Source organism: Accipiter gentilis, chromosome 5 (assembly GCF_929443795.1).
Source record: "Accipiter gentilis chromosome 5, bAccGen1.1, whole genome shotgun sequence".
Lineage (NCBI taxonomy): Eukaryota > Metazoa > Chordata > Aves > Accipitriformes > Accipitridae > Astur > Astur gentilis.
Genome location: NC_064884.1, coordinates 38,339,221 through 38,363,942, shown reverse-complemented (window position 1 = coordinate 38,363,942; position 24,722 = coordinate 38,339,221). Strand labels below are relative to the sequence as shown.

At 34.5% G+C, this 24,722-nt stretch overlaps 1 protein-coding gene across 9 annotated transcripts in view; it reads right to left on the bottom strand.

The window, feature by feature from the left end:
* Positions 1 to 24,722, bottom strand: part of QKI (QKI, KH domain containing RNA binding) — a 164,979-nt gene that overhangs the window by 103,136 nt on the left and 37,121 nt on the right. For all 9 annotated transcript variants that reach the window (XR_007506109.1, XR_007506111.1, XR_007506110.1 and 6 more), the window contains exon 2: positions 23,003 to 23,145. Coding sequence is in view for 6 of the 9 variants with exons in the window: in XM_049801198.1 (XP_049657155.1) it covers positions 23,003 to 23,145 (143 nt within the window). In the remaining 3 variants the exon portion in view is untranslated. The remainder of the gene's footprint in view (positions 1 to 23,002; positions 23,146 to 24,722) is intronic.

The following is a 24,722-nucleotide window of genomic DNA, read 5'->3' as shown; positions in this document are numbered from 1 at the left end:
TCCTTTATCAAGTTAGTTTCTCCTTCCCCAAAATTAATGTATCTCTGTACCGAATATATTTTTGTACACCTAACATTTTCACTTGAGGTTTTTCACAATTATTTTACTGCTGGGGTTTTTTTGGGTTTGGTTTTTGGTGTTTCTTTTTAGAAAAGCTGAACTAAGCTTTATTTTTGTGTTCTGAAATATTCCTATACAAACTTGAAATAAGAACTCCAGAAACAACCTCCAGAAGAATGTGTTTGTGAAGTGCATAAACACAAAAGCATCCTATGCACCACCTAGAACCCTTTACATTTTATGAACAATGAGGGGACCCAGGAAGCATACAAAACTAACAATATTCATAAAAAGCCAAGAATTAGAGTATCGCACTCAGGTGCTGAACTGTTTTGCTGAAATTCCAACCAGTTACACCGTGTCACTCTCCCTCTCTGCCTGTTTCTCTGCATCATCACTCCCGTTCCCTTAGTTTGCTAACCTTACAAGCTTGAATTTTCTGGCATGCACAAAATACACACACCAGCAAGATCCTTTAGTAAGACATTTGTTGCCTTTCTTTGAGAAGATGCCCAAAATACACACTCTTAAGAAAAGAGACAGACAGCATACTTTGGGGGACTCTGTACGTGAGGATCTTTGTTACTGAAGGTATTTAAGCAGAAACAAACGTATTGGGGAAAAAAGTTGCTCTAAATCCTAACGTTTGCATCTACTCCGGGATATTAATGATTACTCTGTAGCAACTGACGCTCCCAAGAGCTGACAAAATTTCTAGCTGGTGTCCTACCTAACAAGTCCACTGCATCACAAATTCCCTGATAAAACAGCTTGTATTCCCTATGCACAGAACAGCTGTTTCCCAAGCAGAGCAGGTGCTTTTATAGTCCTGTACTTCACCAGCCCCTACACCCAGAACAAAAGTAGTAAAGGAAAATATGAATGATCTATGCTAAAGATACTTTTCTAGTAGAAGGTTGCAAAGAAGCATGTCTGATTTTTACAGTGTATGGGAAATGCAGTGTTTAAGAAACTTCCCATGCAAGTTAAAATCTGAGGAACTTGAGGGAGTCCAGTAGTACTAAATTACATACTATTGTTGTGCCTTTTGTATTTTGTGTTCTCCTTTGAAACCTGAAAGTAAGATATAGCAAGATCTAATTTATCGGATGAAAAAAAAAATTATTTCCTTTATTACTGGAGAATAATTTGAAAATCTGATTTGATTAGAATATCCAAATCCAGCAAGACAGAGCAAAAGCACATGCATTTGGTTAAACAATTATTTTGCTCAATTAAAGACTCATTTATTCTACCATCTTATTCGCAAATGTTCCAATGATTTACTATACATTAGATTTGCAGATCTAGTTACTTATCACTGGAAAAAAGCCCAAACAAGCAATTCTTAAAGTCTATTTCAACTCAAGTAAATCAAGAAAAGGCTTGGAAGGTCCTCAGATACAATGCATACGTGAGTACAAACATTTTTTACACAGCCTAAACATTATTTTAAGGAAAATCTCAGTAGTTTCTCATTATACCCAAACCATGCTTCGTGTTGACTTTAAGAATACTTTAAGACATAATAATAAATACTTAAATTCAGCAAAAATTCTGAACGCACAATTAAAAAGCCCTTTCTTTACCAATGATCCACAGTCTACGTTTCTAATAATATGGCATTTGGTCTCACCTTCGGATCTCCAACTAAGAAAAATCACATAAATCCTGTGAATTCCTTAAAAAAACCCACTGTAGTTAATACAACTGAGTACTTGTAACTACAAATAACCACTCCTATGTTGTTTAATTCTTAACTGTCTGTAGAAATCAGCTTCAGTATAGTTATGCCATACATGAAAACTTGTTCTCCACTGAGACTACCTTCACACATCATGAATTCCTCTTTTTTTAAACTGTAACACGACACAAAAACTTCAGACTTCTGCATCAGTTAGAAAGCAATTTAGCCCTTCCCTTATTCATACTTTTTTTCCAATTACAGTATTTTATTTTACAGCTCAGTTTAAGTGTTAGCCATAACTCTGCCAGCTGTAAGCGGATTTCCATGAACACGGAAAACTGTATCTTATATTCATCCTTCCCATACCCAGATCATCTTTCAGACTGTATACTAATACATTAAACAAACTAAAGCACCCAAAAATGTGGTTCAAAATGTCCTGGTGTTTTAGTTTGCTTTTTAAAGACATGGAGAGCAGCATTTCCTGTTCACTTCATTTTCCTATGCTTTTCCCCACCAAATAAGAGGCAGCTGAAGACCAAGGCTCTGCATAGTTCAATGGTTAAAATATGTCAAGATTAAGAACCAACGAAAACTGGATGTTATAATGGAGAACATCTGGTAATTTTATCTTAAGCAGCAATGCTAACAGTCAGTTTAGCCATTTTCGGGGGAACCTTCCGTGTCTTCAGATCACAATAGTCCTATTCCAAGACCATTTGGGAGATGACTTAATCTGACAGAGTTACAGGCTAAAGTGCTAACTGTAGAAATGAAGTAATGAAGAGACACAACGGAACTGCAGCAAAAAGAGAAAGGCATTCAAAAAAAAGCGCGATAAATGTGTATGACACTCACGATGTTGTTTGTTAAATGTGACTCTTCTTTGTGAGCAAGATTAACACTACTCCCAAGTATTAATAAATTTCTTAAAGTTACCATTAAATTTGAGTACTTATTTTCATGCATGGTTTGGATGAAGTAGTGAATGCATTTAATTGAAAGATATTTATATGCAAACTAAAATTCGAAATACTACCACAGAAGATAAAAAAATAGCACTACGCTGACAAAACATGTCATAAATAATCAGATGATGAGGCTCTGAATGCAACAAAAGCTTTCACTGACCCACCAAAATTAGCAAATTCGGGGTTTGGGGGTTTTTGTCACTTTCTTTTTAAAGGAACATTGTTTTAAGATACTGGTAATACAGTTGTTTTTCCATAAAATACTTCTGCATTGATCAGAAAAAGCCTGAATTGCTTTAAGCTGAGTTTTAGATAATCATAAAAAACATCCGATTCGATTTTTTGAAAGCCTGTAACTTGAAAAAAAGAATAAAATCACTTGAAGTACTGGAAAACAAAATACAGCATATTAAACCTTAAGAAGGCAAGATCATATACTTTCAGTTAGGTAGTTTAGTGTTTCATAAAGAAAACAAAACTTGTAGCATAACATATATAGGTAGCTTTGACACTACTTTCTCAGAAATTTCATCTGAAACATTTTATAGGAGAATAGAAATAACTTAAATAGGCAATATATCCTGTCTTACACTGACTATGCTTTCCAGCAGTAACATTTTCCAATATTTATTCAATCAACATTTCATGACCAAATACCTGATTTCACAATGCTAACTTTGTCACAAAGTTGGTTTGGGGTTTTTTTTATTCACAAGAGCAGCTGTAGTGATGTATATTTATATACATATATAAATACACACACAAACACACACATAGACATACTTTTAAGAGAACTAACATGTACATAGAAATGATTTCTTTTCCTTACTCAAAATGACCGTGAATAAAATTGCCACCAATGGTAAGCTAAGAGCAGGAACTCATTAAAGACATAGCCTTTCAGTTCACATTTACAGCTCCCCCCATTTTTTTTAGTCAAAATATTTTCTTGAAATACTTCGAACTATTACCACTATCTCATCCAGTACAGAAGATGATACCACTAGATTTTTGATAGGTGGTGATTAAGGAAAGAGAAAGTCTCTTCTCCCATGAATAGAAAACCTCAGATGTATTTCATGCCTTATTAATTATTTCCAGTGATTCAACACCACACTCATCACAACAAAAAACAGCTACACAGCTTCTGCTGAAGAAAAGCAGTAATAAGAACTGCTACCAAATAAAAACAAATGCATCATATACACAGCTTATACGGTGACCATACCATAGATTAACTGAAAACAAGGAACAAAAAGTTTACATACAGAGCCACTTGTACACATTTAAGAAATCAAATGGAAAAAAAGTATAATGTTTCAGGAATAAAACAATTTTGAAATTGCAAAATTTTTCATTGACTGCATTAGCATGTATTTTGAGGATTAAATATGCTCCAGTGGAATCTGGCAAGTGTTTTGCATAGTTAAAAAAAACAGTCTGATGAGATTTTACATGGAGAGGAGGCTGACAAAGCAGATGGTATTAACATTGTCAATACAGTGAACATGGACAGTAGTAACCACATATAGAAGTTAATTTTTACATATAAACTAATACCACTTGTGACAACAGTGAAGTTTTCTTCTTCCACAAACACCTAGTTATAATAAAAGACAGGCTACAGACAACAATGCATGAGAAACATTCCCTCCATCCCACAGCATGTTTTCCAAGCAAAATAACCAAGTAAATGCCAAAGTACATATGTAGTGAATACCAGCACGACACGTATAATCTGCTTATGTCAAATATATCCACTTACATTTGCTGGGTGTATCTCACATATGCCATTCTAATACTATAATCAAAGCTAAATGAGAACTATTGAAGCATTTAAGCGATGAAGTAGTAAATTAGAAATGCTGTGCTGTAAGAAATTTACACATAAGTTACCATCAAACCTCTTCTTCATCACTTAAACACAAAAATAAAACTATTAAGGTACTGGAGAACAAAATACAGAATATCAACCCTCAGAAAGGCAGGATCTTTCGTATTTGTGATTAGGTAATTGTGTGGTGGATAAGCAAACCCAAAACCTCTAGCACACCATTTGAAATACCTTTGGTGTTACTTCAAGTGTGAGAAATTTAATCCCGACATTTAATAAAAGGGTCATTACAGCTAAAAATATCTGAAGTATGTCAAATTCTCTAAAATTTTATTTGTCACAAAGAATACAGCAAAATCTTTATCACTGGTGAAAAAAGGAGATAATGAAAGTATTTTTCTTTTTCTTAGTTTAGTAAATGGTCAATCATAATTTTCAGTGCATATGTAATTCACTAAGACTGGTTCCATCTTTATTTAGTTCAGTGTATACTTTTTTTTAACACAGATTATATATGGGGGGTTTGGTGGTGGGTTTTTTTTTTTTTTGGTTCCTATTTCACTTACCATAATCACTTCCCAACATCAAAGCCAGAGAATAACCCATCTTGTTACAGGCAAGAACTGATAATTATTGTGGGAGTAAGACAAGCTTAGTCTAGTTTAAAAACTTCTGTAAGTAAAATATTTACTAATGCAAAAATAAAGGATATGAACATAGTTGTAATATATTACTAAAACATAGTATTTTTGCAGCAGGAGAACAAAGTTAACATTCACTGGTTTGAAGTCTGGGATACATTATACACAAGTATCAGCATCCACAGGAATATGAAAACAACACATCAGTGCAGAGGTTTTGCTTATTAGACATCTCAGAGGTTACAATGAAAAACTCAGCTAGTAACAAAGAGTAAATGAGCTCTCTCCATACAAATACCTACATCTACTACTCTTTCCCAAATCTACATTTAACCTAGGTACTACATAATGCAGTTATTGCAGCAGCAATTTTGTTAACTTTTTTAGTTCCTTTATATTAGATTATTTTTTCATTTTTTTTAAGCACAACTTCTTAAGTCAATTGCAACAGCATAGATTCCATGGGATCTCCAGAAAGGAGAAGTATCTCCAGAAAGATTTTCAAGCTCACTAGTGAGCGCTATTTGGGGCAGGGGAGAATGGCTTAAATCTCAGTTCTAAGCTCTGGCGTATTTATGGGCATAGCATACATGAGTCAGTCCTCCTCTATGCTGTTTAACCTCTAAAACACCCCATCCAGAAAGCTAGTAAAATGGCATCAGGACAATTGAGACACTGAATAGTTAACATTATGTTCAGAATTAAAATCTCTTGAATGAACATGCACACCCTGCAAGCCAGCTGGCTGACCAAAACTGAGCATAATATTTAGCATTTGTCAGCCAGTTAGTAAACAGACCTTGCCTATATAGAGATGGCACACAGTCTTTTAATATGAAATGTTGATACAGATTTATCTAAGTTTTCCAGTAAAGCTTTAATAAGACAGTACAGAATCCATGATGAACAGCAACACCTCTTTCTCCCTGTGAAATGAAGAACTGCAGCCTTCCCTCTTGGGCATCAGCAATACATGCTTTCATGATTTCAGGGATGGATTACCATAATAAACAGTTTGGCCTACCTTAAGAACTGCTCATTTATTACTGTTTCTTACTAATGAAGTTCTCTGGGTAACATTAAAACAGGGAGTAGAATAAGTAAGGACTTTTAAGAACTTTTAATACTAAAAATCAGGAGGGGGGGGGGGGGGGGGGATTAGATTTTTATTTTTCACTTCAAAAAGGTAAATCTATTAGTTACAAGAATTGCAAGTATTACATTTTCCAAAGGGTAACCCTGAGCCCTACTCAACTATAAAGTTCTCTTTGCTAGTGCCTATATTCCAGCAACATTACATTATTTAACAAATTAAAAACTGCTTCAAATTGTGTTCTGGAATATGTCAAACAGCACACCATGTAATTTCAGATAGAAAACTGACGTTAATTGAGTGATAAATTTTAATAAATATATTGCTTGCTACAATAAAAACTAAATTGTTTTTATGGAGCAGTACTGTACAGTTAAAGCCCCAAGACAGCACAGCAATGTTAAAGAACATAACCATCTTACAATAAAAATATCAATTTATTCCATTTAGAGATGCCACAATTCTGCAAGGTTAGTTTTATTGCTAGAGTTTACTTGCCAATTACCAGATTATTTACCTTCATTTAACTGAGCAGAATATCAGCCACTGGTGATCATTCAAAAAGCTCAGAATCTTTTTCTGATCACTGCAGATGTAAACTAGACAAACCAGATTATCCATGTGATGTCAATAAAATACAGTTTTTACTCAGCAGACCGCATCCTAATGCTTAAAATGCTCCTCTAAAAAAAAGCAAAAAATAAAAATGCATTTAAAAGTATAGCTGGGATTTAGAATGAATTACCAAATCCTTTAAATCCACATTATTCACCTCTAATAACCTCTGTGCTGAAGGCTTTGAGAGCTTGTTTAACTGACAAACAGCTTTACAAACCCCATGTAAATACAATGGATCAGATTTATAAAAAAGGAGGAAAGAAAAAAAAGTATCAGGCTAGCTTTCCAGGTCATTTTAATAATGGTAATAGAGCTTTCTGTATTAAAGAAAAAAGAAATTCCTGAGCACAAATTTAAAAAAAAAAACAGCCAAACAAAAAAACCCCCACAACACACAAACCAACCAAAACCACACACACTGAAGTATACAACTTTTTGCTCCGAATTCTTAACTTGCATTTTATAAGAGAACCTGAGTAAATTATCAAGTTTTCATATTAAATACTTGGTGTTTCTTTCAGATGTTCAATTTTTTTAATAAAATGTTATGATGATAGCTAGAAATTTATCTAAATAACACTTCCTTTTTAGCACAGAGTTTCTAACACACAACAGAAGAACCTCAGCAGTAGCTAAACCTAGTTAACTGAATGCATTACAACTAGTCAGAGAAGCTAACGTACAGTTTCCTTTGTTATCCGTTTTAACTAAGTATCTGTCAGAATTGATTCTCAACATGCAGCCATAAGAATTCAGGATGCAGCAATTCCTGTACATCCAAAAAACAAAATCTTCAAAATATATTTCTCTTGTTATCTAGTGTACCAACATAATTCTCATCCACAAAACCACAAAATATAACACTATCTTCCCATAAAATCTACTTTCAGCTCCTCTGGGCAGAAGATTCCACCTGATTTTTTTCAACACAATGTGTATATGTGTTATCAAAGGCAGAAAAGATGCAAAAAATATTTTTGTATGTTAACACAAAGAAAGTATCTTTAATCTCAAGGGCACTGTTTTGCCAGATTAGCTGCTAACGAGTTAACATCATTTGTTCATAAATTATTTTGCTAATTTGAAGGTCATTCTATCTAAGAGCACACCAAAAACCTAAATATCCTATAACCTACTAAATTTGAAAAATTACCACATCCAACCAATGCTCAATTCAATTTTCTAAAAATTAACTGAAGACATAAACATTTATGCCAAGACATTTACCATTTAGTTTAAAATTAAGTGATTACTAAGGAGTTTTACTGTTCTAGACTGTTCTAGGATTGTTTAAGGATTTTGTTTTCTTTTTCATTTTTCTGTAGCAAAATGACACTTCCATCATATAATTTCAGCATTAGATAATACAACCTTCAGATGGAAGCTAGAAAGCAATCCAAACAAACCAAAAGGGAGATCTACATTTTTTTGTGAAAATGAATTATATACTGCCACCATAAAGACCTTACATTACATTGTCAAAGAGTCAAGAAACTTTAAAACACTGCAGAAGTTGCATTGCTTAAGTTGCTTTAAATGGAAGCAGCGGAAGTCAGATAAATGGACTACAAAGTTTGAGAGAATTAATTTAAGAATAAGTCTTATATTACTGACCTCTAACACAGAACTATAAAAGCTGTGTACTTCTGTTTTTTACTGTACAGAACCAAATAATCACTTGGAAAAAAGCTAATATTAAAGACAATCAGCACTTGCATCAGATCGGTAAGAAGGAATAAAGGCAAGTTTATTAAATTACCTACAATTTTGCTGATATTTATTCTGATATTTTTGTATCATGTATCACATAGGTAATATTTGCATTGACCTAAAAAACTTAGAGAATTCAAAACAGAGATCCACAAAGGGCTGCTGTACTAATTCAAAAGGTAACAGCACTTCATAAATGGTATCATGTAATAAATGCAAGAGAAGATTTTCAACTGACTAGATATATATATAGCTCCACAGCCATAAATCTCTCTATACAGAGGTACAGAAAAAAAAAAATAAATCTGACTGAACACAATACATCAAATTCCCTGAGCAAAGAAGCTCAAATCTCTCTAATCTCTTTTACTCAAGGCCTGAAAACCATATCCTGTGCATCATCGTGCTACATATAGTCCACCTGAACTTTCATGTACCTATTTTAGTACTCTGTAGAAAAGCCAAGCATATACTAAGACAATAATTTAATGCAAGACCATCTCAAATTGATAGAAAACCACTCTGACAGGACTATCGCAACAAGGAGAAGCAGCTCCTATCATGGGAAAAAAACAGCTCTTAACATTAAGACGAATGAGACTCATCTATCATTGTTGCAGTCTTCTAAGAGCTGCCACTAAGCTCCTGCGCTACACATCCCTTCTACAAACACTCCAACAAACTTTAAGGAAAGGGAAATACCAGCTCCTCCTAAGAGGAGGAGATCTGGAATTTCCTGATCTCTCCCAACCGTGTCAGATTCTGTTGCTGCACATTTAAGGAAAAAAAAAAAGTTATGCCTGTCCACATTTAAGAACAAAAAAATGGCAAAGTCCTTTCCACTAAGGGCTTCAGGCTGCAGTACAGTTTCACTCTGTGTAGCCCAGGGCTTCTTTCAGGGCAAGGCTGGGCCCATTCCTTCTCACCTGTTGAACCCAGTGGAGGACTGACGGCCTCTAGGGTGTCCCACCAACACAGACACTTACCGCAGATACGACAGAGGGGACAGAAAGGCTTGTTCGTTACTTATTTACCTGTTGAGGAGATGTAAATGAGGTTTTGCTCTTCACTTCTCTTTGGGTCAACTGACAGCTACAGGCCAGGAGAAACAATAAAGTTTGGGTTCAAGAACTAAACAAGTTCTTGAGAAGAAACAGTACAAACCTCAATCAGCAACAACCACCAAACAATATCAAGCAGCATTAATCTTCCAACTAAGGTGCTGGACTCATTTCAAGCTTACATTCTAACAGCCTTTACTGCATGTAAAAGAACTAGGTGTAGTTATAAGTTACATATCAAATATGAAGCTTTTAAGCAGTTAAACACTGATTTTTCCAAACATTAACTTTTCTTTTGAAAATGCATCAACTATAAAAATCGCATTTAAATCACATGATACTTTTTTTACATCTCTAATAAAAGGGAGATGAAGATATATAAAGTTTATACCATTCATGTTTTCATCTATAACAAAAACTAATACTTAATTTAGAAAAGAAAATGTTTAACTGCAACATACTTAATCAAGTATCAAATTGTTTCCAAAGAGTCTCATTAAGGAGTAAGAAAACATCAAAAGAATGTTACTGTAAAATTACCTAACCAACTGCTTGAATCAAAACTAAGTTAATTTTTAAAGTAACTTTCTTTGGACAGCAAAGGAAGTATTAATTTATTTTTTGCCCTGAACGAGCCATGGAAGACCACAAAGTTTTAGACTAGTTTTATAAAACTGTTTCTATAAAATTAAGAATTTTACGTTACTAATAAAAGCACTTTGTATCAAAGTTTGTCCTTCCAAACTCTTTAACCTTCCCTGTCATTAGGGCTGACTGATAAGCCACCAGCTGTTTTTCTTCTTCCTCGTGCTACAATGCATTCTCTTCCTTTTTAAGGCTAGTATACCCAAGCAACAAACAGCAGGACTTCAGCCAGCTGCTAGAATGTCACAAACCTATATATTTAGCTCCCATCTCATTTATTGCCATCCCTCGGTGTCAACCATTTCATGTCCCTTTTGCTCCCGTCCACCGACATTCCTCACTGAGCTGACAACACTGCAGGCTGGATCAGCAGCCAGGAGGTACAAGAACACACAACAACAAAGCAGAGACCTTATCAGTTATCAAAGACAAAAGCCAGGCCTTGTCAAACATACTCAAGGTGAAAAACACTGTGGGTTCCCCCCGCTCGCTCCCTAATTTCTGATCTCGTTTCCACCATTCATAAATTGTGTAGCTGTTTATATAAATAATAACGTTAGACCTTTAGTGAAACAGCAACTTGTTCTTTTAGCATGTTTAATTAGCGTTATTGTATCTTCACCTAATAGGACAGAAATCCTCCTGTTTGTACTGTATTAATTGCACTATTTGCTTCACTTCTGCTTCCTCGATGCTTTTCATACATACTAATATAAACTGTGCATTAAAGTCACATTTGCTTTCCATTTAAGATTGTTTTAAACATTAACCCTTTTCCTCATGACACAAGTTTAAAGAAAATCTTAATAGGGTCGTTTCAATTCCATTTCAAGTAACTATAAAATAATATCCCTCAAAATGAATTTTATGCTACATGTTCTGTTCATGTAAAAACACTAATCTAATTACTGTCATATTTTGGAAATAATTGGATTTTAAATTGCTTAGAATTATCAACATAAGTGAGAAAGCTGTAAAGATAGACAAATTAACAATTTCATGGTTTTAAAATAGGAATCTCTGTTATCATTAGAGGCCCATTTGCAATGATTTAAAGGCCCACAGTACAGTTTGGTAGTTCCCTCCTTTAAGTGGTCATAAAAACCTTTAAACAGTAATTGAAAGATTGTTAACAGAAACTCTTTCAGGAACTCAGATCCCGTGAACAATCTAATAGTAGGCATGTTTAAGTGAGATAGTGAATAATCTGTTTCATCCCATCCACTATGATGAGGTTTTTCAGAACAGTGACAAGACACCAGTTTCAATAACACCAGGAGATGAGTAAAAATTGTTCAATTCCATGCTCTACTTGGGAATCGTGACACATTTATCTAGAGAATTAACAAGTTGTGCTGTGTGTAAATCGGTCTCCAAAAACCTAATTGTAGGTTCCAGCAGTGCCCTCTAAGCTTCACAGTTTACATCATTAAACTCATATTCCAATAACAATGGATCCTCAGGATATACAGTCCAACAACTAATTTCCATAATAATACCTTTTAATTAGATGTGACTACATGTGACATTACCCAAGGCACTTAAAGTTGGCAATTTTGCTGTAGACTACTTCCAATTCTCAGTAATTAGAAGTGAGAAAGAATGTTTAAATTGGAGCACCATTGCAGATAGCGATACTGTTGTCACAAATACTTTGCAGAAACGGAGATTCTTGTATTTATGGGACACCATTCCCTTTTTCAAAATTATCAGAGAAATGTAGTCACTTTTCCTCCCCCAAACAGGAACAGCTGACCAAGCAGAAACAGGCTTTGAGGTTATACTTAAGTTTATGCAAAGGAGAGGTGCTCAGTAACCACTTCATTTCATCTTATTAGTTACTGGAACTTTAGACAAAATTCTGCATCCCTTTCAGGCAATAGATTTTATGCTGAATTATTCAGAGTTTTATAATTCTAAGTTCTAAAAATACATTTATTAGTCACCTTGAAAGGTGGGAGGAATCACAAAAATTGCACACTCCCAAATCAGAAGACCTTACAGCTGTATTATATAAATAGTAATTATTATTTTTTCCTCCATAATAGCACACTTTAACAAGTCAATAAAAAAAAAAAAAGGTAAAGCACCACACCAAGCAACAGAGCAACTAAACCCATGATGAAGGTGGATAGTATTGTTTTGTGGATAAAAGTAGGCATAACCAATGACAGCTGGGATGAAAGTTTCCATATTCAACCAAGAGATACTTGGGGGGGAAATACATTTTATGAAATTTCTGAAGTGAGTGACAAATTAAGGTATTTAACCTTCCTAAGCATAAACATGCTTTCCATTCATTTGACTGATTTTAATTACCTAATTTGGCTAAATTGTAATTTATAATCACAACCAATATTAGATAATTTTTGCTTTGCTCCTTTACTTTTACACACATTAGAGTATTGGTAACACAACTACAATCTGATTCATAGAATTAAAGCTCCATCATAGAAACAAACTGATTTACACGAATTCACGGAGCGGGAGGGATCAGAATTCTTACCTAGTTTGAGACAAATCAACTTCCAAGACACTTATGTATAACCTTAAATATATTGAAAAGGCTCCAAGTATTCCAACAATCAGAACTACAAAATTTCTCCATTTAAACAGAATGGTAATGTTCCATTTAAACAGAGAATGATAATGCTTAGCCACAGGAGCTTTGTATATCCCAGTCAATTTCCGTGTACATAGATCGTGCTGCATTAGGTTCATTAGGAGCTGATTTACCAAACTAGGTCTGGAATTTCATGCCATGAAAATACTGAAATACATCACAGAAAAGAATATTAAACCGTTTCATCAAAACAAAAGCAATCCCCCTCCCAAAAGTTTAGAACAAAAAACAGTAGGGTTATATAATTGGTAGTGTTTGTCACTTCACTACAGACTTCAAGTGACATGCTTCAAGCAGAAAAAAGACTGGTGGCTTTCAATGTCTACTTGTTGTTGTCCAATTATTTCTTCTAAAAAAAATCATAAATAGTTTTTTCAATGTTGACTATATTTAAAGTGAAATTCCATTCACCTTCCAAAAAAGCTGTTACAAAAATGTTCAATATATATGTACAGCTGCCAGAATCAGTAAATTTACAGAATTCAAGCCTAGAACTGCAGAAAAGGTAAGACATGCACAAGGTATCTCGAATTATAGTCCTCCGAATATTTTCTTTAGTGCTTTAAGGTCTCATCTACCTTGTTTGCTTTAAGTGACTTCTGCTAAAAGCTGTTGTATTACCAAACCTTAATTCTCTGCTCTATCTGTAAGAAGGTAATAAATAAAAAGAGAAATGAGGCAAAACTGAAAAGCACCTGAAACACCTTAAAAAGTCCAACTGGTCAGAAGCATTTAAAGGTACAAGTCTCACAACATACACACTATAGACTTATATGCTTCAGCCAGCATCAAGCAGTCCAGAGCAGCAGTACTACAGTAGTAACTGCACCTTTACATATCAAATCATATTGAATCTATTACCCTAAACATTTACAACACTACTAAAATAGGATCATATCAACAATTACTACATTTAGGCTTAATTTTTAACGAGCTTTTGCCTTTTACCCAGGGGCTTTTAAAGTAAGGAGACAGACAGACATTACCACAATCAAGAGTTCTGTGATGACCACCACAGTCATCGCAACGGTAGAGGAACCACTTCCTATTTACCACAGGAAAAAAGGCATAAGAAAGAGTTATCATAAAGCTTTGAGATGCACTTCAAGTTCACATGCCAATCCACCTGTCTGTAGTAACATATATCTCTATATCCTCCGTTATCTTCCAACCCTATTTATGCTGCAAATCCAGAGTTCCAGGTCCCTCTCTTGTTCAGTCTGCCCATCTGCTGTCTCCCTGAAGAAACTGAAATCCTTCAGAAAGACTCACAAGCCTTTGTTTACAACTTTCTAGATGTCAAGGACAACATTTACATTTGTGGAAGAAAAAAAAAAAAAAGGCAAAATATTATTTTGGCCAGACTAACTTCAAAACAATCTAAAGAGATCAAAGCCCAAGAAATACTATTTTAGTATTTATGTTGAATGACAGCAACTTTGCTTTACTTTTAATGCAAGTGACATTCACTTTAAAAACAACAGTAATCAAATACAGTCAAATGAGTTCAAACTAACATTCAATTACATTAAACAGTATGATCCAGAAGTTGAATATGTTAATTTGACTAATATATTCATTACCCTCAGCACTAAAGATACGTTAACAAGAAAACAAATGGTCATTTCAACTAATCACGATAATAAATTTGCAACAGGAAATCGGAGAGATCTATTTTATGCAGCATTCACATTTTTAGACCACCTGTACTTGGCAGAGAAACAAAAAAATAAATTTGAGAGACTGCTGCATATTTAAAGCAACTTTAAATCATAATTCAGTTGATCATCTTCCCAGAGCAAGCAGTCCCTGTATCACTAACAACAGGGTACAGCCCTCAACGTCCCTTGACACTACAGATCATAATGTTTGTAACTAGAGTGAACTTAAACTTTTAGTTCAGTATGTTCTGATTGTTTATACACCACATAGCTGAAAGATATTGATCAAGCCTATGTCAGTACTCTACAGAAGCAGAATCTTCTGAAAAAGCATTAATCAGCCTAAGCAACTGAAGTGTTGGGTGGATGAATGTACACCATTAGTACAGGTGCATGAGCCTTCCTGGAAGACAGGGTGTACTATGCTATATAATAAGAAACAACTAGAATGAAAGCAAGTAAGGTGTAGAAAGGAACTGGCTGCTCATCAACCAATATTATTTTTCTTAAAATACTGAGTGTATATGAAAGAAAAACAAAAGCACACAGTTTCAAAGAAGTGTAACAAATCTCAAAAGGAATCCATGCCTCAGAATTCAACTATTTTACACTGCTCTTAAGAAACATATAAAAACTTAGAATTGTGAGTTAATATTATGCCAAAGTAACTGAAATGAACCAACGGTGTCCAACTACTGTTCTTACTGGCTTTAAAAAATAGCAGAGACTAATTGAATAAATCTAACAGATCCATCCATACAACAATGGATGAATACCTATTAGTTACACAATCTCAGAATCTCCTACTTGGAGGTATCTACTGAGGTAGTATTTATGTTGTATTCCAAACCCAACATTCAAAACTAAGGCAGGTAAACAACAGTTCCTAAGCTATGAAACAAAACACAATAAGAAAGGAAAGATCTAAACAGAAAGTTTACTCCACAAGCTGGTATTTGTGTACAATCTTCCTCTCAAACAGAATCATGGAAAAAGACCAAGTGACCAACATCAATGAGATGCAAATGCAAAGAACAACAATCCTGTTCTTCGGAATTATGGATCAAATTCCAATCAGAAATGAATGCTATAAATGCAACATTACACTGAAGACTTTTCATTGACAAGTGATATATACTTTAAAATGCATTAATGAGTTAAGAACTTCAGAAACAGCAGAACCTAAAACCAGCACACCTCTTTAAAAAAAAACTAGTCAATGTTCTTGCTTAAAAGGCAACTTTATTTTTTTTAATTAATATGTACCCCCAAGATTTGTAGGCAGACTTATTCTAGCAATAAGCAATAGACCTTTCAAGTATTGAGGACATATAAGCTGATTTTTACTTGATTTAAGAGATAGAAGGAAAATATCAGGCTGATATTTTGACTGGTACTCAAAACTACTTTTAATAGCAATTCTGGATGGGGCTCAGTGCCTTCTTATCCAAGCGAAACACGGAGCAAGCATAATTAGTGAAGACTTGCATTTCACTGATCTACCTCTATGAACTTACAGAACTCATGCTGTTCTCTGACAAGAAAGTATTGAATTACTTTTGCAAGGGCAACTCCATAAAAATCTGAGCATACAAACAGTAATACCTAAACTACCAAGCTACTAAAAAAAGAAGAAATATCTAATATGCCTGTCAGAAGCTTACTGACCACCAGATATGGAGGAGAAAGGGGAAGGGAAAAAAACCAACCCAACAAACCCCAAACCACAAGAAAAAAAGGAAGATGGCATGGTATAATTGCCAGGTTAAATTTCTGGAGAAAGTACAGCAGCTCAGCGTTAGAGGTCTCCTTTGTCAATTAACCAGAGGGAAAAAAAATTAAAACCCTCTTCATTCTCAAGAAAGGGGTTTTCTCTCTGTGCTTCCTACCTCCTTAAAACATTGTACTTCTCAACTACAAACCCCATCCTTCAGGGGCCAACTTCAGCTCTGAAGAAAAGGGAAGATCTGTTGCTGAGTTGGAATAAGTGAGTGCATCTACTAGGGATTCTGATGCCTAAACAGTAATTTGTAAATCCACATACATAATTTAAACACAGCTCTACCTTGCTCTATTAAGTACGGTTTTAGCCCTTACTGATGTATTTCCACGTTTACTGCAGTCCCCAATCCTAGTTAAAGTACGCAGGACGTTAATTAACAAAAAACTACCAATGAGTTCAGCAGGTATACCTGACCTATTCACAACAGCAAGCAAAAATGTCATGCTGAAGCTCTTCCTCCTCTCTGTATAAAACCCTTCTTTACTACAATAAACATCTGAAAGAACACATTGAACAAAAAAACCAATGAAAACCAAAATATTCCACAAATCTCTCTGCCCCACAATTGACCTTTCATTATTTGTATTTGCACACAACCCTTCCATAATTCGTCTTGCAAGAGCTACTACACAAAGTGAGTAGAAGTTCTGAGGGAAACCAATTCAGTAAAAGAAAGCATAGACAAACTGACACAGAGTTGTAGTACATAATCAACTGAAACCATGCACCCAAATATTTCTGCAGTCCATGAACTACAGAAATTTATGCACATAAAGTGCAGAATTCTAAAACAAGAGAGAGTATTAAGAAGATAGCTCTCTTCAAACAGATTGGCAACTGAAAGCCTAACTCTGCAGAGACAACTACAATTGAGAGATGAGCCATAATGAAAGGCACCGTGTGAGCAAAAAACAAGCATCATAGATGTTGACTACTAGGTCTTAACTTGCTCTTCAGAAAGTTCAGTTGGACGCATCCTTTGCCACCTCAAATTTTATAATTCCCAAGTTTAACCATTTTAAGTAAGATTAATTTATTCTAACTAAAATTTTAGATATTTCATTCACATAAAAACAACCAGCATCTACAAACTGTTTAGACTAATTTTCTAGGCTATCATTCTCCTTCAGCACTTGGCTTCCCCACACACTCCTCTTCATCCATGGTGTAGAGAAGGCACCCAAACGTCTAGCACTAGCTGTTAATGTCATATTAGAGGACTCCTACCCATGAGTTGGACCTGTGTCGTGACTAAGTAAGAAAAATAATCCACTACTTTCTATTAGAAGTATCATATACATGCTGAACATTCCTAAAAGTTTAATCCTATGATGTTAATTTGAAGACATTACTAATACAAGCATCACCATAAGAAACTGGTATCCTAACAAATATGTTCAACTTGTGCATCAGTACCAGATGGAACTAATTTCTTCTTCCAGATTTCCAAATTTATTTCAAAAAACATTAAGGGAAACATTGTTCCTAGCCAAAGCAAGTGCTATTTACTTAATCTTTACTTGTCTTACCTCCACTCTGCCTTCTTTTTTTTTCATTTATACACACACAAAACAGAGTATCTGCAAATAGTTAAAGAGCAAAATTTGAAAGTAAGAATAAAATGGGAATAAGAATATTAACAGATAAATGACTAGGTAATCACCTGTCTAACTTAACTGCAAGCACTCAATGCTTGATGACTTAAATGGGGAAGAAATAATTCTCACAAGGATGACATATGGACCAAGTTCATTGATACTGCTGAACTGATGCTGAGCCTGCAAGATTACCATCAGAGACTAAAAGACAAGGGTTTTATCTTCAATGTATTCTAGACTGTCTTCCATCCTTTTGCCTCCAAGAACAAACATGCTCTGGAGATTTGAAAGGCTTATTTCTGAATAAAATTATGACAATGTATGTCATCTTTCAGCAAGGTGCTACCAAAAAAAAAAAAAAGTAACCTATGAAGTGTGAACCAGGCCTCAAAAAGAAACTTATCTTTCAAAAAGGGAACCAGATGGTCAATGATGGAAGGATATCCAATAAAACATTAGAAAGGGTAAAAAAGCTTCATACAAATATTAAGGCATGTCTCTGTTTTATCAGCATCTAAACAAAGGGACCTTTCTCAATTAATCCATTCCCCTACCATTTGCAACCAGATCGCGTAAAGCCTCTCATAAAGTTCAAACTCAAAATTAACTTTTTTGCTCCCACTACTACTAGAATGTTTTTCCAAATATCTCATTGAGAGTGGAAATAAGTAATCAAACTCTTTTAGCTGTTTCGTATACATTTGTACTTGTATCAGTAGTTGAACTTTTGCCAAATCTTCTTTTGGCCCTGCTGGTACTCTGCAACTCAAGTTTACTTACAGACACGAGTTATATTCTCCCTTTCCTTTCTACTGCAAGGGTAAACAAGGCCAGCTCTTTTAGCCTCCTTCCCTGTTTACCACTAGGGAATGAAGAGCTTAAGTAAAAGAATCAGAACAATAAATAAAGACGATGTTATCATTTTCCTAATCCATATTAGGGATGCTATTAAACTCTGATATTAACAAATTGAAAAAGGATTTAAACATTTTGTTAGTAAGTTCCCCATAGTAAAATGAATCCCCGTGTTCATCGTTCTGTTGTACTAATTAAACAGTTTTAACTAAAATGGTCAGAAAGTACGCACAAGCTGTTTATCACTGCTGGCCTTTGAGCTTCAGTATACTCAAAGGACATGCTACTTTAGATGCGATAATTACTGAGTTCTTACATTTTTACTGAAGAGGCACAGAAGAGTTCCAACAGAGAATTTCACATTAATCAGAGCTAACAGGGTACTTATTAATAATAAAGCCATGATTATAATAGAAAAACATTTATTCAGTCCAACATTTGTAGGTACTAATTCCAAAAACTGTTTAAATTGATATCAGACAGAAAGTTTAGCCTCAGCTCTTTAGGGAAATTCAAGAAAATTAATCATTTATCTGAAGCATAAGAAATGCTAAAGACTATTAACTATTAACCCACAAACAATAGCATATCCTCCATTCTTCTGCTTCCTAAGAGCTCAATTTTCCTGACATCTTTTCTTCTTACTCTTTAAACTCCGATGGAAGATATTTCTCCATGAATTGGAAATGCCTTCAAACTGTAACACCAAAGACTTAAATGAGCATACAAAGATTTAACTGCAGAGAGAACACATTTTTAACTGAAGGGCAAATTATGGGCAACTAATGGAATTTAATCTTCTGGGTACCTTATGCACAATTTCTCTCTCAAGTCTCAGGAGCATATACATGGTCCAGAAAAGCTAAGTAGCTCAAATCTCAGTTTTAAGACTAAAATTTCTATAAAGATCTAACACCTTCCAAGGGTGCTGCTAGAAGAAAATAACATATACAAGTATACACAATTGCATTACTGTAGCTTGCAATGGAAAAACAATGAGCCAGAAAGCAGACCACCCCAACAGTTACACTAATTATCAGACTATGATTACATCATGGAAAAATGCTCCTTATTAATAAAACATAGAAAAGAAAATTATTTCTTCTTTAGCAAGGTTTTTGCATATTTTGCACTTACTATTACAGAAGTAGAAATGCAGAGTCTACACAGTCGGCATTTAAAAACTACAGGCTGTTTCAGAAAACTAATTTTTTTGAAAGTTGAGCCTTGCATCAACTATGGTGTTGGAATAAAAATTAGAATAAAAATACTCAATATGCAGTCGTATAAAAAAATTAAATAACTGAGAGACTATAGTGGATTTTATATATTTATTTTAACTTTGAAATTTGATTTTATATATTCTTTCCTCTGTAAGGTACTCAAAGGACAGTCAAACAGTAATATTGAAGTGATGTAAGCTATGAAAATTTACTGTTTCATCTTTTATACATATACATATGTATGTTTATATATACATATATAAAACATAAGCTCATTTAAACTTATGGCAGACCATTATTTTCATGCCTCACAATTAATTTAAGATTCTGTGCACAAAATACCACTACAATACTATTCAGTATTCACTATAGTCAACTAATCTATAAACTTAAGTCAAAAAATTTGCCAGAATAAAAGTTTATTAGAAGATCATAAAAGTTTGTTGATTTTTTTTGTTTCTGTTATTAAAAATATTACTAAATCTCCATCAGAAAACAGTCTCTAGTCACTCTTTGAATAATTCTTAAGTTTATCCATCTTTATGTCTTTGTAAGGTATACAAGGTTGTCAGTTGGAAGAGGACAATGGCAATAGAAAGAATTAACTGGATTTACATGACAAACTCGCTCTGGTAGTCTGCACAGCATGTCTTCCCTGTATCTGATAACAATTAAATCAATTGCTAGATATGAGTAAGAAGTTTCATGCAACACTGTGTGATCGCAATGAAATCATCTTTACAGGTGAAATTAATCTTTATGAGTGAATTTTACAGGTTTTTTTAAGACAAGTTGGAATCACTGCACTTCAGACCTTCTGAACACTGTAACACTGTACCAGCCTGAATGCAAAGCAGGTTATTTAATTTCTAACTAGCAGAAAGATCTTAGAAAGGGCCTACATAAAAACCCACAGCTTTTTTTTTTATGTAGTGGTATATTCTAGTTGCTTAATGAATTACTGAGGCCATGCACATCCCGTTCTGAGCAGATAGGAACAAATACAGACAACACATAGACAGGCAGGAACACCGGGCTTGGCTCCCCAATGAAGCTTGAACTGTCAAGTACCACCATAGTTGTAGAAGCTATACATTTCCTAGCAAACATTTCACATCATCTCACAAGAACCAAATACCTTTTTATTCCAGGTCACATGTATACAAATCACAAATCTCTCCAACTTCTGAATTTGTAAGAGTTTATTAAAATTAATTAGTGACCACTTCAAGGGCATTCTTCTGAAGGCACACAAAGAGCTAGCACTAGCTAGAGAGATTGTACACTTGAAGTTACACAAGTGCTTTGACAGTAACTAGAGACAAACTCGTTCTTGCTTTTTTACACTGCATTTGACAATTAACTGGCAGTGAAGAGCTAAGCTACCACACCTTTGATTTCTAAAAGAAAAGCTTAATAATAATTATAGGAAATCCAAATTCTTTTTCCTCCTCCTATCTCATGATCCTGTACAGCAAGCATCAAGTTCTGTAAAAACTACAGCCAATAACTAAGGCAACTCTTCACAAAGGATGCATTGTCAAGTTATAAAACAAAGATTTCAACAACTAAACTATGTCTTAAAAAGCCAATAAGCAATACAACTCTAAGATATATACAGATATCTAAGTACAGAGCTACTTAGATCGCTTTACAGAACAACTGCATAGCACAGCTCCTTTCAAAGATCTGTAATTCCTTGGAGTTTCAAAAGAATCACTGTTTTTTGATTGGGAATATGTATGCATGTACATATATGTATATAGATAGGCATATGCATATATTTAATTTGGAAGAGAAATGGAAGGAAAGGGGAGAGATGTCCTTACTGCCAATGCAAATTCTTTGAATGCTTTTCTCAGTACACTTTTTTAACCCAAAAGAAACAAAACAACGTTGTGAAAACTGAAAAGGGAGAAGAGACATTTGTCTAAATATTCTGAGTAATGCCTTGCAGTTAATGTTCTTAATGAAGTATGGCACAATGAGGTTTTATTTAGAGGCCTGTATGTTCTAAGCAGCATTAAAATAATAATGCGAAATTTGAAGAGCTTAATCTAATTAATGATATAAAGAAAAGCCACAGAAATACACAAGTGTTACTTCCATTTTTTGCTGTTCTGTACTTTCTTCCACTTTATACCACTCCAATGTGCAAATGCCTCACTTGGACCCAGCACTCCTCCACTGCAACAGGACCTCTAAATTCTATTAGGGAGGAATAACACCATTTCTTATTTTGGCAGTGATCAATGAAAGTGGTTGAGGTAGATTTTGACAAGACTGTTTTTCCTGAGTTAAGAAACCATTCGGACCACAGGAGTTCTTATTAGTTCTTCTAGTTAAATGAAACCATTCTCCCTCAAAAAGGTAGGTGTACAACAGAACAGAACACCCAATGGAGAACCTAACATTGGCATGCAAGCAAGAAGCTTTGCTTAAAAAAAAAAACAACCAAAAAAAAAAAAACCAACCCCAAGATAAAGACACTTCTCTATCCAACAGAACTGGTTACACAGGTATGGGACAAACAGTAATTGAGATTAAGTACGGTCTCGAAAAAGTCTCTAAAGGGTCTCTAAGGATTCTCCAACTGACTTTTAGAAACACACTAAGAGGGGAAAAAACACTGCCCCAATAACTACTTCCCTCATAAAACTTACTACACTGTCTCAGGACTGACAATACTGAATGAACAAGGTAATTCAGATTTTAGATCTATGGCTTCATAATCCATACTAGTTTGGTATTTAACATAACCTTCTTCCACTCACACTCACTACAATTCAAGCCACCAAGTGGAACATACACTGCTTCCCTACAAAGTATCTTGTCAAAAGCAGTTCAGTGTGATCCAAGGGTAGCATCACATGAAATTTACATTTGAAGACGACCACAAGGATCAAAAAATAATTTAGGGACTAAAAAGATATACTTACATCTGGATATTCTTTTACAGGCACATATAGTTTCTCTTGTAACTGTACAATAGGTCCCACAGCATCTGGTAATTCTGCACTTCTCTTCTCCGTACTACCATTTAATGTGTCGTTATACATGTCTTTCCGTACTCTGCTAATTTCTGTGGGGGGAAAAACGTATATTAGGTATTAAATACAGTAACAGATTATAATCTAGCATGACAGTCTTCTCTTTCTAATCTTTCCCAAATCCTAATGCCATTTTCTTCCTCTCTTTATAAGCATCACGGTAACTTGAAAGAAAAATCTACTCTGGTTTTGCTTAGGGTTTTTCTGTGTTGGTTTTTTTTTTGCCGTTTTTTTTTTTTAAATTGCAGCACCCATCTTAAATGTTTTCTTCATGTCTGCTGCCTACTCATCCTGTTTACAGAATTCAGCTATTGAGTAAAAATTATGTGCAGCTCCTTGTAACACAAGATTGTTCACATCATTTAAAAGGTGTATAAAAACAGTTCTTTGATGTATTTGTTAGAATAAAGTATCTAGAAAGCAAAAAAATTAGAAATCTGTACCTAAAAAAATACAAAAAATGCACCTATACAGTACTATTTGCTAGTTACAAGATTAACTATAGCATTTGGAAATGAAATGGTACGTCCTTCAGCAATGACAAATCTGACAACTCAAGGGTGTAGTTACTGAGCACATGGTGTGACAACAAACAAGTAAATACTGTTCTACCGACTACCCCCCAGTGAGATAATGAAAAAATGAAGACAAGTATGGTATCAGAGACCTGAGCAACCTCTATATACACCCAAAAGTCCTACTAGCTCATTGCAAAGTAATGAAAAACTCAACAGCACCATGGAGTGTCACAAGTGGACTCGTAAGTACTGTTTCTACCAATTACACCTGTATTACCCACACCTTGAGGTATTTACTTGCAAGATTAGCTCAGTAGTTATCAACAACATAGTTAAAAATAGATAATTTGATTCAAATCCAGGTTAGTTTCACTAAACTGTAATGACCTAAGAAGGGACACAAAGCTTTCTCTTATTTAACCAAACCCCATATTTAACAAGAGTTTATATTTCATTTCTAGAACTGTTAAACTGGTATTTAAATTGCTGTTGTAAGTATAAAACCCCCCACATTTCATAACTTATGGAATCCCAACTAGTATAAAATTTTCTCAATTAGTTTATTCTACTGTCACTAAAGGATTACTTAAAATGAAATCTATTAACCAAGTTCCAAACTGAAAACTAACATTTAAACACACATTGATCCCAAAGCGCTAACACTTCTGATAGTGTGGGCTGTAAAGCAAAAACAGGTACCAATTCCAGTCTTTTACTTAAACTGTTAAAACTGCTTTCAAAATCTTCAGAATTAAAATGAAACTGAAAAGAGAAGTTTTATGTTTTCATCTGACCACAGGAAACCGCGGAAACAAGAAGTCGCTTGAAACTCTAGCAGCAGACAAGAGATTAATATAACCTCTGTTTCATAATCAATTTCTTCCCTGGCAAATCATTTATAGCTGAGAATTCACCACTTGAAAAGCTAGGGGGGAGAGGGAGAGCGTCAGAAATGACGCATCTCTGAACACAGCAGACCTAATTTTCAACTGAGTTAGTCTGAATTAATTCTAGCAAACTTACTCTGCATATTCAAGAACAAGTCTTTTCTCTACTGGCAAGTGACATACTCAATCATGTGTCCTATACAA